The 14,797-nt window shown below is 60.4% G+C and overlaps 1 protein-coding gene across 1 annotated transcript; it reads right to left on the reverse strand.

Annotated features, from left to right (window-relative positions):
- Window positions 1-2,193: 2,193 nt before the first annotated feature.
- On the reverse strand, window positions 2,194-12,939 carry LOC114001677 (proline and arginine rich end leucine rich repeat protein). Its single transcript, XM_027747021.2, has 3 exons — window positions 12,712-12,939; window positions 5,911-6,862; window positions 2,194-4,265 (listed from the first exon to the last, which is right to left on the reverse strand). Exons 2-3 carry the CDS (start codon window positions 6,845-6,847, stop codon window positions 4,087-4,089), a joined length of 1,116 nt encoding a protein of 371 aa, XP_027602822.1. The 5' UTR covers window positions 6,848-6,862; window positions 12,712-12,939; the 3' UTR covers window positions 2,194-4,086.
- Window positions 12,940-14,797: the final 1,858 nt, after the last annotated feature.

Here is a 14,797-nt window from a genome sequence, read left to right on the forward strand (position 1 = left end):
CAGTTTGGGGAAGGGGATGCGGGGGGGGGGGGGGGTGTCAGTGCTGCTCCCCTCCCCGGGGTAGGATGGGAGACATCCCCCATCCCCCCGTGTGCACCCACGTGCCCTGGGGCGGGGGGACTCCTACACCCACCTAGGGCTCAGCTCGGGGGGGGGGGGGGGCTGTCTTTGCCAGGGACACCCCGGGGGCGGGCAGGGCGTGCGCGGCACCTCCTCGCAGCGCGGGGCAGCCTCGTGCACGCGCGGCCACCACCCACCCACCCACCGCCGCGAAAATGTTCCCGTCTCCCGCAGGCAGCTCCCGGCCCACGCACCCACCCACCCACCGCCGCTCACCCATCTGCCGGTGCCCGCTGGGCGGGCGGGGACACCCCCGCAGCCCCCCCTCCCCTCCCCGCCGGCGGGAACGAGCTTCGTCCGCGCCCCCGCAGCCCCCCAGCCCGTGGCGATACCCCCGGCCCCGCTCAGCACGGAGCGGCCTCTAATCCGCGCTAAGCCCCTCATTAGATGGCTCGGTGGCCACCGTGATGGAGGCGATGTGGCAGCTGAGGGGGGGAGAACTGCGGCAGAGCCAAAGCCTGCGCTGGCCCTCGGGGTCCCTCGGGGCACAGGGGGGTCCCCGGGGCAGCTGCTTTGCTGCCCTGGAGAAGCAGCTGCAGTCCTGCCCTTGTCCCCGTTCTTTCCTTGTCCCCAGAGGCCCCCGAGCAGCCGCGGCAAAGCCCTGCAAGGACGGCACGACCCGAAGGGTCTCCGTGTGCGCGGCATCCCCCGACGGGGCCGTGCAAACCCTCCCATCGCGGGGGGCCCACAAACGGGCTGGGGGGGTCACCAGCTGCGAGGGGGCTTGAGTTGAGCAAAACTCCCCCCACTCCAAAGTGCCTCTCACCAAATCCAGCCCCTCCCAGCACCCACCGCACTGAGAAGACCCTGGGGTGCCCCTCGCAACCCCCACTAATGAGGGTGTTCCAGCTTTCCCAGTGACCCCACAACACACACGGGGGGGGGGGGGGGGAGCCTTCCCAGTCCACCCCCACGGTGGCAGTGACTGTTTGCAGGGAAAAGAAACGGGCCCCCCTGTTTTTGGGAGCTCGGCTCCCACAGGAGACAGGGCTGACTTACCCAGGGAGCGAAAACACACCTGGGGGTGGGTGATTCACGTCCTGGTTACAAAATACAGCGATTTTAAGGGGAGGTGGCTGCCTGTGCCTGCTCTGCACACACACACACACACACTCACACTCACCCTCACCCTGCGCGCTCCCGTGAGCAGCCCCCCGGCACAGCCCCCGCGCTCACACCCTCGCCCACGGCCCATCCTCCCTCCCGGCTCGGGATCCACGTGGGGAGAGCAGCCGCGAGAGGAGGTTTGCTGCAGCTCAGGCGATGGGCAGAAGGAGAAGTCGCTGCCTACACCCACCGTGCTCGTGTGGAAACACGCGCCCGAGCCCGGCGATGGATCCCGGCTCGTGGCTGGGGGTGGGAGAGATGCCTCCTCCCTGGTGCGCGCCCCGAGGCTGGAAAACTCCCCCTGGGGATGTTTGTAGGGCTTCCCTGGTGACACGGGGCAGCTCAGGAGGAGTTCACACGCCCACCCTGACAGGCAGCCGTCACCTTCTCCCGGTGCTTTGCAGGGACAGTGACACCCACCAGCAGCCACAGCCCTGGGAGCTGCAGCCAAGACCAGGCTCTTGTAATTAGCAGAGATGCTCATTAATGCAGGCACATGGTCCATGAACCACGCTGCAGATGTGGAGGCTGCTTTGACACCTGTGAGTCCAAATTGAACCACAGACTGGTTTGGGTTGGGAGGGATCTTAAGGATCATCTCATTCCACCCCCTGCCATGGGCAGGGACACCTTCCACTAGCCCAGGTTGCTCCAAGCCCCATCCAGCCTGGCTTTGGACACTTCCAGGGATGGGGCAGCCACAGCTTCTCTGGGCACCCTGTGCCAGGGCCTCCCCACCCTCGCAGGGAGGAATTTCTTCCCAAATTCTAACCTAAACCATCGTTGGTTCAAGGAGTGCACACCCCAAACCCCAGAGCCCACCGACCCCCCAGGGTCTCACAGGCTCCAACTGTTGGGAATTGGCCCCAACAGAGGAAATCTGGTCCTGAATGAAGCAGCAGCTCCCACACCTGAGGATGGAGGATGAGAGAGGATGAGGATGGATCAGGCAGATCCAACTGCGGCTCTGGGTCCCTTGTGAATCATTTTATTTTCACTGCTGGGGAGAGTAGGAGTGAAAATACCATTAAGTTGAAATCAGTCGAGAGGTACATATGTCTCTAGATATATCTGTACAGTCTACCAGTCTATATACACATTATATATAAATATATACATAGGGGCTCCGGGTTTGAGGCTGAAACCTGTCGAACCCAACAAAGCCAACTGCAGGAAGATTTGGAGAAGAGGCTTTTATCCTGAGAAAACAAGCCTCAATTAGCACAGGGTTTTAATTAGTGGAAAGGGGGAGCATCTCAGGGTGGCTGTTGAGTCCCCAGGCTGTGGGGAGCATCCCTGTCCCATTCCCAGGGAGCAGGACACGGTGCCCGTCCGTGCCCGTCTCAGGGAAGGGTCGGTTTTGGTGGCTGAACACAAAGGAGGTTTCTTTGGTTTATTGCTTTAATGCTTATTGCAGTTGGATTTTTTTTTCCCTCTAATGCTCGGCCTTAAATCCAAATCCTGAGAATCAGGAAGAAAAGAAGAGAATAATCCCCCTAAACCCGGACACCCTATATATGCAGGTACAGCTATCAAAGAGGGAAGCGATACATGTGAGGACAGGGAGAACGGGGACAGAAATAGCTTTTCCAAAGAGTAATCCTTCCTTTTTCTTTTTCTTTCCTTTTTTTCCCTAATAAAAATGGCAAAACCGCTCCTGTGTGCTTGGTTCCAGAGAGCAACTGAGAGTGAAACTTCCAGGAGGTGGAATTCAGGGCAGGGGAGCTGTGAGAGCAGAGCCAAGACCCCCACGGATCAGCCCAGCCTGGGTTTACACCCGTGTCAGCATCTGGCCCCAGGGACCTAAAAACAAGGACAAGTGTCCTGCTGGCACTGCTGGAGAGCAGCTGGCACTGCTCTGGGGGGTCCCTGCCCGGGGCAGGGTGTTGGCATCGGGGTCCTGTGGGTGTTGGGTGCTGCCTGCAGAGGGGAGGGCACTGAGCCCTGAATCCCCCTGGATCGGGGGAAGGATGTAGGGTGCTGGGATGGGGCTCAGCACTGCTGGGGGAGCAGCATCAGTCCATGGAGGGATGGAAGCTGGGAAGGGGCTGGTTGTGCAGAGGAGGGGGTGTGGAGGTGGCTGAGGGGAGGGTGTGACCCCGCAGGGCACAGCAGAGCCCAGCTCCAGTGCAGGGGCCCCAAACCCTCCCCGCTCCATCCTGGCAAATCCACACCTCCCCCAGGGATTTAGATCCTCGTTCTCCAGAGCAGTGTGGAGCCAAAAGCCCCCAGAAGGGTCCAGGTGAGAGGAGCGTGTCCCTTGCCAGGCACCCTGGGATGTTCCACAGATCCAGCCCCCCTCCACCTCCACGGGTCCCACCTGACTGGGATCCTGCACCTCCGACCACCAGCCCAGGCCATCCCTGCTCCACCTCTGCCACAGGGGACTGTTCCCCAGGGACACCACGGGCTCTCGGGGTGCAGCCACCCAGAGCAGGGATGTGACCCGAGTCCAGCAGCTCCACCTGCAGATGCTCCTGGCTTGGGCCCAATCCAACCTCGTGAAACTCTGCCAGGTGGAAAGGGAGAGACGGAGCCAGCTCCGGGGTCGGCCTGGGGGAGGGCAGAGAAGGCAGGACCCCCAGGCAGGGAGCTGGGGTGAGCGTGGCAGCCACCCTGGGCTGATGCTGTGACCCGGGGTGGCTGCGGGGACACGGTGCCGTCCTGCAGACAGTGGTCCCCAAGGGTGCACGTGCCACGTGTGTCCACGGCCACTGCAGGGGAGGAAAGGGGGGAAGGAAAGGAAGGGAGGCAGGGGGAGAGCAGGGGGAGAGGGAGGCAAAGGGGGTCCCACGTGTCAAACACCGGCGGGGGTGAAGTCTCTGTGCAAAGCCGAGTCCTGGGGGAGGAGGGGCAGGGCTAGAACACCACGGACTGCAGGAGGCGGAAACACATCATCAGGTCCAAGGGGATGGGGGGCTTCAGGAGGTTCCCGTCCAGCCGCAGGTACCGGAGCCGGGGCACACCATCCAGGTCGGAGGGGGAGAAGTCCTGGATGGACACGAGCGAGGTGGGGCAGATCTGCGTCCCGTTGATCTCTGCGGGGAGAGAGGGAGGGCGGGAGGCAGGTTAGAGGGAAGGGAGGCACAGAGGATGCTGGAGCCCCCCTCCCTGCCTGTGCGTTGAACCCCATTTGGGGGTTTTGCTTTGCTGCCAAGGGGGACAATCCCCAGCCTCTTCCCAAAGCCGGCACAGGAAGATCTTGCCTTTGATCAGAGCCGAAGTAGGTCGCGTTCGCGCGAGGCGCGGCGAGGGATGCGGTGTCATTGCAGGGAGAAAAGGGATCGTTTGGCACATGAAACCTGCCCAGCCAGCCCTGAGCCTCCACAGAAACATCAAGGAAAGCTGCTCCAGCCCCGCTCTGCTGGAGATAACGTCAGTGCCCAGCTCATTGCTCGCTTCTGGAGTTCCACGTGTCCCTCCCCACCCCAGGCTCTGCAGTAGGGAAAATAAACCCAGGGATTCTTATGTCGTTACCCGGCTCCAGGGACTGAAACCTTACAAAGACTGGGCAAAATAGGCAAGGAAGAGCTGGGACATGGTGTGCACAGGGCATCTCTCCATGGAAAGTGGTAGCAGAACCTGGGTGCTGGTGTGGGTGAAGCCAGCAGGAGTCACCACCAAGGTCCCCCCAGCTCCACTTTGGTGGTGTTTGAGTAAAATGCAGATTAACCAGCATTTGAACCAGACACTTTTCACAGCATCCTGCCCTTGCTTCCAAACAGCCCCTCTGATAGCAGAAATATCTGGAGAGACCAGGAATCACAGAATCATGGAATAGTTTGGGTTGGAAGGGACCTTAAAGTTCACCCAGTGCCACCCCCTGCCATGGGCAGGGACACCTTCCCACCAGACCACGTTGCTCCGAGCCCCGTCCAACCTGGTCTTGGACAATTCCAGGGATGGAGCAGCCACAGCTTCTCTGGGCAAACTGTGCCAGGGCCTCCCCACCCTCACAGGGAACAATTTCTCCTCAATATGCCAAGTAACCCTCCCTCTGGCAGTGGGAAGCCATTCCCCCTTGTCCTGTCCCTCCATCCCTTGTCCAAAGTCCCTCTCCAGCTCCCACTGAGCCCCTGGAGGCACTGGAAGGCTGAATGGGAGTGCTGAATTTCTGTCTGCTCATCTGTGCTCGCTCTGTTTACACATTTCCAGGCCGGCACCTCTCCCATGGAATTGCAGAGCTGTGCCTGGAAGGGTGTGAAAGGCCCCGGCTGCTCTGCCAAGGCAGCTCCAGCTCAGCCTTGTTCTCCCTGTTCCCTCCCTGCAGGCTCAGCTCGGGAGCTGAGCTGGGCTATTTCTAACCATCTTGACTGTGTGTTTGGCATCTGTTCCTAAAATATGTGCACAGACTCTCCTTTTAAAATCCCCCCATTTCTGTGCCCTGCTGGGGAAGGAGCTGTTTCGATGGCCAGGTGGCCCCAAAGAAGAGCTGCCTGTGACAACCAACAAAAAAATGCCCTGTGCAGCACCAGGGGGAATTGAGCTCTGCTCCTCCTTCCCCGCATGCAGAGCCATCCCCATCACTCCCTGTTCACCTTGGAGCTCCCAGCTCGTCTCAGCACTACAGCCCCCTTTGCAGGGTTCACGTCCCACGAGGTGAGAACGAGCTCTCCAACAAAACACTTCCCATCCTCGAGCCCCTCCTCCCCCCCAGACCTCAGCACAGCCGGTGGAACTCACTCTCGATGGAGTTGTTGTTCAGGTAGAGGTGCTCCAGCTTGGGGCTGATGAAGGGGACGTTGGTGAGCTTGTTGTGGGCCAGGTGCAGCACCAGCAGGTTGGTGAGGTTGAAGGAGTCCTTGGGGAGCCCCTTGTCAGAGATCTGGTTGTAGTTGAGCCGGATGAACGCCAGGTTGGGGAACTCCTTGAAGTAGTCACTGGGGATGTCCTCGATGTTGTTCCTGTCCAGGAAGAGCTGGTGGATGGCACTGGGCACCCCGGGGGGCATCTTCCTCAGGATGTTGTGGGCCAGGTTGAGTTGCATGAGGTTCTTGAGTCCCTTGAAGGTGTTTTTGTTGAAGACCCCATCGCTCAGCTTGTTGTGGTGCAGATCCAAGAGCACCAGGTTCTCCAGCTTGTTGAAGACCCCGGCGGGGATCTTGGAGATCTGGTTCCTGCTCAGCCGCAGCTGCTCCAGGTTGGGCGGCAGGAAGGCGGGCACCTCCTTGAGCTGGTTCTTCTCCATGTAGAGGAAGATGAGGTTTTCCAGCTTCTCCAGCACCCGCCTGTCCACCTTCCGGATGCGGTTGTTGTCGAGGTTGACCCATTTGAGGCCGGTGGCGTTCCTGAAGGACTCCTCGGGCAGGTCGTCGATGAAGTTGTTCTGCAGGTAGAGGTAGTGGATGCGGGGCGGGATGACGGGCACCTTGCGCAGGTTGCGGCTGTCGCAGTACAGGGCGGACGGGAAGTCCGGGGGGCAGTAGCATTCCCGGGGGCAGTCTGGGAAGACGGAGGGGGGGCCCGGGGGCAGGGGTGGGGGCAGCTCTGTGGGCTCCACGGGCTCCACGAAGGGCGGGGGCGGGCGGGTGGGTTTGCGGGGGGGTTTCCTCCGCTGCCCGCTCACCCCCCAGACCAGCACGAGAACGAGTGGGAGAAGCAACCTGAGGGCCACCTTCATGGTCCAGGTGTTTCCCTGAGGGAGGCAACAAGAGGTGGGTTAAGCAGTGTAAAAACGGCCCAATTTAGGTGCTGCATCATCTCCCCACCACTGACAGGCAGGAATTTACCCCCAATTCCTCTGCTGTTTTCCCTCCTTCCCTTTGGAAGTCATCTCCAAATCCAACCCCCCTCCAGAGCACGAGTCACTGCAGTCCCTCTCTCTGGCTCAGCCTCATGCCGTGGGGGGTGCTGGATTTTATCATTTGATTTGTTGGGTTTTTTTCACATGCCACCCTGGACACCACCCCACAGAGCCTGGGCCCCCCCGGGAGGGCAGCACCATCCCCCCTCCCCGAAGGATGGCTTGGCCCTTCGGAGGCCGTGATGGATTAAGCTCAATTTTGCACTTAAGCCAGCAAATCAATGATTCAGTAGGAAATTGGCTGTGGATTGGTGTCGGGAGGCCAGCAGCAGTTAGCAGGGCAGCAGAGATGGATGGCCCTGTGCTGAGGGACCAGGCTGGGAGGCAGCTCAGCCCTTTCTCAAGGCTGAGTGATAAAAAGGGCATTTGCAAGTTTACACATGGGCAGCACCAAAGGTGTTTGGCTCTTCAGCTCCCTGTGCTGCCCAAATAACCCATCCATCACCTCCAGTCCTGCTGCAGGGATGGTTATTTGGGGAGAAACGCTGGAGAAGTGGGAGATAGGGAGGGACCAGGCGAGGTCTCTGTGTGCCCTGAGCCAGAGTTTCTCCTGGACGCCAGCCCAACACCTTGTCACCCCTCCCTCTTCTCTGGGTCGTTATCAAGCCCACAGAGCTGCCTGTCCCCTCTCTGCTCTCCCTGCTGCTGCCTGGAACAGCAGTGATCATCCCTGCCAGACTGGCTGGGAGCTCTCCAGCTGATGCCTCGGAGGGTGGAGGGATCCAGCTGGTTGCAGATGAGCTCCCCAGACAGCCCCGTGCAGAAGGTGCTCTGGATGCTCCGACTTGCCAGGGCCAGCTGGAGCAGGGCAGGCTGGGGGTGGGTTTCCTGGGCACATTCCTCGGGGTGCTCGCCAGGCTCTTCCCGGCAGGACTTGTCACCCCAGCGGGATCAGAGCCAAGCTGGATGCAGGGCCAGGCAGATGGAAGGGTGGGAGAGAGAATGGGGTGAGATGGGAGGGAGGAAGATGATGAGAGCCAAAGGAAGATGAGGAAACGGGGTGTCTGCTGTGGGAGCAAGTGCTGCTGGGATGGGAGAAGCCTTTGGTGATGCTGGAGCTGGTGATGCCGATTTTGGAGCAAAATCAGGCTCTTCCAGCTTTCCCATGCAACACAGCAGAGTGGGATTCACTGCCATCGTGGCCACAGGGACCAGGGGTAGGGTCAGGCCACACCAACCCCCTTTGCCTGCAGCTTCCCACGTGGAGTCCACATCCTACCCAGGGATGTGCCACTGCTCCCAGGGCTGCCTTTGCCAGCCCGGCTCCCTTTGAAGCGATCCCACGCATTCCTGGGGCTCCAAGTAATTGACTTTCTCCAAGAAAAGCTCCTGTTCTCACTCCCCCCCCCAGGCCCAGCCTGTTCCTCTCCTCTCTGCCTGCTCAGCTCCCATCTGGCTCTGTTTAACCCCACACTCCTCCCAGGCCGGCTGGTTCCAATCAGGGCTCTGGCATCTCGCTGGGGGGAGGGAGGATCAAGGGGAGAACCGTGGAGCCAAATGCTGCCAGACCCTCAGCCCAGCCCTGCTGCAGGAGGTCCCTGCTGGGGGTGGACGTGCTTCTGTCTCCAAGAGTCCAGATTCGGCGTCCGGCTGCAGAGAACGGGCCAGCTCATGACAGGGATGTGGGGATGTCCCCTCCCCATTCCTTCACATCCCGCTCCTTCCCCAGCCACAGCCGACCCTGCACCCTCTGCCCAACTTGTCCCTGACCATTCCATAGGATTTTGCCTCTGCTCCAAAACTCAGACCTGGATTCTGACACCCCCAAGGCCCAGGGGAGCAGCGGGGGCTGAGCTCTGGGTTTGGCCCTCACCTCACCCAGAGGTGAGGAGGCAGATGGGACATGACATTCCAGCTGGGACAGGATATCCCAGCTGGGACACGCTGTGATCCGGGTGCTGGGCTCCCTCCACCCGGGAGTGATGCTCAGCCTGGGCCACCCAGCCATGGCCCAGGGCAGAGCTGTGACCCTGCTGGTGTCAGGAGCTGGCTGAGCCTGCACCATCCCCCTCCACAGCAGGATTTAGCACTGCAGATGTTTAGGGACTCAGCACAGAGCAGGAACAGTCACCGAGCCAGAAATCCAGGCTGGAGAGCAACACATCCTGTGGCATTTGCCAGCACAGAAGGGAAGTGTCAGGAGGCAGATGCAGCCCCTTTTATCTGCTGCCACATCCCCGTGGGGACTGTCACAGCCCGTCTGCCTGTGGCACTGGGCAGGGCCAGCACTGCCACCACCCTTCTCTGCTGGTCCCCACCAGCCCCTCCCTGCAAAGCCACAGCTCTTCCCCGGGGAAAGCAGGACCCACTCCCAAGCAATCTGCAGGAATCCAGCTGAGAGCCCTGCCTTCAGAATAACGGGGATGCAACAGGCCTGGGGCCACCACAGGCCTTACAATTGCCTCCACCACGCTGGAGGGTTCAAAGCCAGCTCTCCCGGCACAGTTGGAAGTCTGTTCTCCATCCAGTTGAATTTACTGGCGTGAAAGCAAGAAGCCAAACTTCCAAATCCCACACCCTGATTGTGCAGGAGCTGCCAACGGCAGGGCCAGAGCCCCAGCACAGCCCCTGCTCTGCAAATGCCTCCACTTGACCTTTGTCATCGCTCCCGACGGCCGGGACAGCTCAGATCCCGCCTGTCCACCAGGAATCCACACAACTGGAATAAAGTTAAGTCATGAAGCAATGAATGTGTTCAGGAAACCAACTGCCTGGCGTGGAGAAAAGGCACAATTCACGGACAAAACCAGTTCTGACACCTCCTGAGCCACAGGCTGTGCTGACCAGCTTGGCCTGAGTGCGAGACCAAGGCACCCAACAGATCCCAGCCCGGGGCTTTTCCCAGAAAGAGGCAGCTGCTCCCTCACTCATCCCATTACAATTGACAAAAAAATCGGCGCAACAGCTGGAAATTCCAGCCCCAAATGCCACTGGTGTTTGCTTTCCACATAGTTTATCTTCACTGCCTCCCAGTAACCCGCAGCTCCCAGCAGCGCTCGCTGCCAGCCCCGGGCCCAGTGCCAAGGGCAGGCAGAAACCACCACCCCGGGGCAAGAGGGAGCTGTGGAAAGGGCACAGGGAGGGATTTGTCACGGGCAGAAATTCCAGTGCTCTCCTTTGGGTGCCTCCTGCCCTGCTCTGACAGCAGGGAGACGTGCAGGGAGCAGCAACTGTCCAGGACCCCCTCCTGTGGAGGGGCTGGGAGGGGTAAAGGGAGCTTTAACTTTGGGAGAGCCTGGATGGCTGGAACAAGGGCCCTTTCCAGTCCATTGTTAGCTCCCTTCACACCTTCCCCACTGGGAATTTCCATCATCCCTGCTGGGAGAAACGCCCCCACCCAGCTTGGGAACTTGCACATCGGAGCAGAACAAGGAGGGCAAGCTAAAAATAACCAAAAGGATCCAGAAAAACCTCCCTCCTTGGCTTCCCTCGTGTCCAACAGCCACAGCCCATTCGTGTCGCTGCAAGAGTCTGGGTCTGATCAGCTGAACCGACCGGGGAGCCCTTTATCCAGCGGCTCTGGAGCGCTGGGAATCATGGAAAAGGCCGTCCTCCGAGGGGAGGGCAGCCAGGCTGTCACCCAGGCGTCCCCAGGGTCCCCGGGGAAGCACAGCCCTGATGCAACATCCCGCTGTTCTCGCCCTTTCCCAGCCCTTTCCCAGGGAGCAGCGGAGCCACAGCAGCCTCTCTGGAGCCGGCACACGGCCGGGGCAGCGGCGGCGGCTCGGTCCTGCTGCATTCCTTCTGCAGGGAGGGTGTGTGTCCTGCAGGGACGGGCGTCCCAGGAGACCCTGCCAGGGAGCAGCTCGGACACGCTCCTGGGCTCTGCAGCAGTTTTGGGCTCAGCCAAGGACCGCAGGACATGGGGACAACAATGAGGGGCTCCTGCGTGCCAGGAGCGTTTCCTCGCTGTACCACAGTCACCAGACCCGTTGCGAAAGGCTCATCCCGTTCTCTGCTCCCTCCAGCCACCTCCTCCCACCGCAGGGTCCGTGGGAAGGCAGCCCTGGCAGGGAACACCTTTCCCGCTGCCTTCTCCGTGTCAGCAATTCCTCCCTTTCCTCCTCCCTCCCTGCATGTCCCGACCCTTCCCAGCGCTGCTCCCGGCTCAGCCTGCTCGCACATCCCTCTGCCACACACGGTGGAACCGGCTGGACACAGACAAAAGCAAACCAGGGGAGAAGATGCTGCCAAAGCGCCGGCAGCGCGGACCCCACACACGCCCCGCTCCCCCCCGACGGCCACCTCACCCCGCTCCGCTTCCCCTCAGGGTGGGAAACTGCTCTGACACCTCATCCCTCCCCTCCAGCCTCTTCCAGGGCAGAGAAAACCTCCCACGGCTGCGCTTTTATCTCTTCCCAGGTGGAAACGCTCAACCTCTCGCCCCTCCTTTCCCGGGGCGCAGGGACACCCAACATTCCTGCTCCGCGCTGTCCCGGGAGGCGGCTCCGGGATGCCGTCGGCTGAGCACCACATAAGGCAGGGCCGGGATCGCAGGATCCCAGGAAGGTTTCCAAGCCCTCATGCTTCGCCTTCAGTGCCAAGGGGATGAATTTCCATGTTTTGCCTTGTAGATGCTTTTTCTAAACTTCTCAAACAGGCGGGGAAGGACAGGTTTGGGATGAATCTCTTCCAAGCAATAAAACCCTTTTCCCAGGATTTCAGCGAACATCACTGCCCTGTTGCTTCCTCCCATCGGCTCCTGCCGGAGCGGAGACAAAGAGTCGGCTCCAAACGGGACCCCCGGGGGGGGGGGGGGGTGCAGGGAGGGGGCTGCCCCTCTCCGCCTGCCTGGAGCTGAGCTGGCTCCCATCTCCACGAGGAAAAGTGGGATTACGTGCCCTGGGAATGCTGTGTGTGATCCAGGCAGGAAAGAAGGGCTTTACCACCTACATTTTAGGCAGAAAACCAGCTTGTTGGAAGTGGCCCTGGCGCTGTCGGGCTGCTCGCTCCCACCTCGCTCTCGGAGCAGAGCAATGCTGGCCCCCCCGTTCTCCCCACCCCGGCACAGACCCCTCCCACGGGAGCAGGACCCCGCAGCCCCCCGAGCCCCGGCCGTGTCCTCAGATCGTGCACAAGGAAGGACAAGGTGACCCGATGCTCTCGGAGGCTCCTGGAAGCACTCCTGGCTCCCGAGGTGTCCGTTCTCCTCTCAGCCTCCCCCCCCCCAATCCTTGCATGTTTTCCCTCCTGCTTCCCAAGGCAGGGGACAGTTCTGGGCACGGCTCGGGCCGTGCAGCCCCCCTGGTACCCCCAGCTTGGCTGCAGAGCCAGAGGGAAACGTGCGGGGGGTTGTGAGTGTGTGAGAGCTCAGGTCGGTGGGGGGGACGCACAAAGGGGTCCTCACCCCCTCTCTCAAAAGCCTCCTGGCAGTAACTGCAACTCTGTCACACGGGGACCTCCGTGGGACTCTGCAGCCCCCAGTCCCCCCCCTCCACCCCAAACTGCCCCACACCGAGAAAAACTCCTACAACCAGAGCAAAGGGAGAGAACAAAGACTCCAACTGGTGCAGAACAGAAAAACCAACAAGAGGAGAGGAGAAAAAGGGAAGAACAGATGCTGCTGTGGATGTAAGGGAGGCTGGAGAGGGCAGGAGCATCGTGGACCAGCGCAGAGTCCTGGGTCGGAGGCTCAGGCAAGGTGAGAAGAGCCTGGGGGAAAACACCTGCCCAGAGCTTACCTGTGTGCACCTCTCCCTCCTCCTGCCTCTTATTAATCCCCAAGACAAGTCTCTCTCTGGCTGTCTCCCTCCTCCTCCTCCTCCTCCTCCTCCTCCTCTCTGCTCCGCCACGAGCGAGCCCGGGCCGAGCGCGGGGGTTTTGTTCCTGGGAGCCGAGGGCGGTGGGAGCGCGGGGGGCGGAGGGCTGGGAGGGCTGGGAGGGCTGGGACGGAGGCTCGATGACAACAATCACGTCTTTCTCTGGCAGCCAAGCGCGGCGGGCTCGGCGCGCACACGGCCGGCCCGCCGGAGGGCTGGCGCTCGGGAACAATTCCTTCTGCTGCGGAGGCTGCTCCCAGCCCGTGTTTAAAAACAAAGCCAATTAATAATTTAAAATAAGCCCTTCCCTTGCCGCGGTTTCCAGGAGCGTGTGTTTGGGATGGCGTGTTCCAGCTGAGCACCGGCCCCCGTGTCCCGCCCGTGGCACCCCCAGGGTGACTTCCAGCTGCCCCCCAAGCCCTGCTGAAGGGAACCAGCCCCCCGGGGTCCCCTCTCCTCCCTGGCAGATGGATCCTGTAAAACGTGATGCAGGGGTTCATTTGCTCCCAGCTGGTGATAAGTTTTAATTTAAATCCTGATGGCACTTAATAAAGGGAAGGGGGGAGTCACAGTGATGCCACCAATGAGGGTTCATGGGCACAGGGACACTGGGATTTGCAGGGAGAGTCAGCCAGGTCCTGGCTGGAAAATCACTGGGCACTGGGGGGACACGGTCAGAGGGGCTCAGGGGGAACATTTCTGCTTCAAGGAGTTCCGAGGAAACCATGACCTGTTGCATATTCACAGCTCTGAGACACAGCCTGGGCAGAGGGAGAAGTCCAGGGGGAACACAACAGCCACGGGAATCACCCTCCTACAGGCACCCCCATCCCAGCACCCCTGGAATGTGGGGCTCAGGGGTCCCCTTTCCCCCCACCAACCATCCCCTCTCCAGCCAAGCCCATCTGCAGCAGGGGCCAGGAAACCTGAGCTGCTCTGGCTCGTTGAAATCCCAGTCCCGGCCCTGCCAGGGGCTGGCAGCCATCCAGGCTGATCCTGCACTTCCACACTTGGTTCAGGGTGGCTAACAGCCAAAAATCAGAGCTCCCCCAAAATTCCCACTGGCTGGACTCCCCCATTTTGCCTTGGGCTCCCTACAACACCTAAATATATTTATTCCCAACATGGGACCCTTCTCCTTACCCCAAAACTGGAGGATTTCTGGTGGGTGCTGCTCTACAACTGCCAGTTGGGATGATCCAAGGGCACAGCCCTCCCCTGCAGCGAGCTGGGGCACTTGGATCCTAAAAACCAGCAGGTAGCTCGACTGGAAGCCAGGAAAAGGGATGGAGAGAACCCCCAGGGGTATTTGATGGTGTTTAAACAAAGAGTCGAGCTGGAGACACGTGTTTGCCAGCTGGAGGGGGCCCAGAATCAATAGGGAAAGGAGATGCTGTTTGAAGGATCTGCTGCTGGAGATTGATGCCAATTGCTTTAAAAACTGGTCATAAGTCCCCAAATCCACGGGGACATGTTCCTTGTTTGGTTGGGTTTTTCCCTGCTAACGAACAGCTGGGCACTGGGAGGGGGAGACTGAGGCACCAAACGGGGCAGTTGTTTGCACAGAAATCACCCAGCAGTGCCAGACACAGAAAGGTGTCACATCCCAGACCTTCTCCACCGTGTGAAGCTGTTCCCACAGCTCCTGGTGCTCGGGAGGCACCGAAACCTTCGGCAGTTCTGGTGACTGCAGACGCTGCTCTCACAGCCAAGGGACTGTGTTTGTTGAATTTTCTCCCTGCAGGAATTTCTGCCCGTGTCCAAGTTTCGAATCCACCTTCAAAGGCGTCCTTTCACATTTTTCAAACCCCAGCGGCCGCAGCCTCGGACGTGGCTCTGGGCACCACACACTCCGTTTGTTCCACGTCTGGAGCAAAAGCTGGCCCTGCTCTTGCAGGCAAAGGGGGTGATGGAGTGGGACAAACCTGCTCTCACGGATTTGGTTGGCTTGGGGCAGCATCCTGGCCATCCCTGGTCCCCTGATGCCACATCCCTTTGGTTTATCCCC

The sequence above is a fragment of the Pipra filicauda genome, unplaced genomic scaffold (genome assembly GCF_003945595.2).
Source record: "Pipra filicauda isolate LSUMZ 115617 unplaced genomic scaffold, ASM394559v2 scaffold264_size1072897_pilon, whole genome shotgun sequence".
In the NCBI taxonomy this organism is placed as follows: Eukaryota; Metazoa; Chordata; class Aves; order Passeriformes; family Pipridae; genus Pipra; species Pipra filicauda.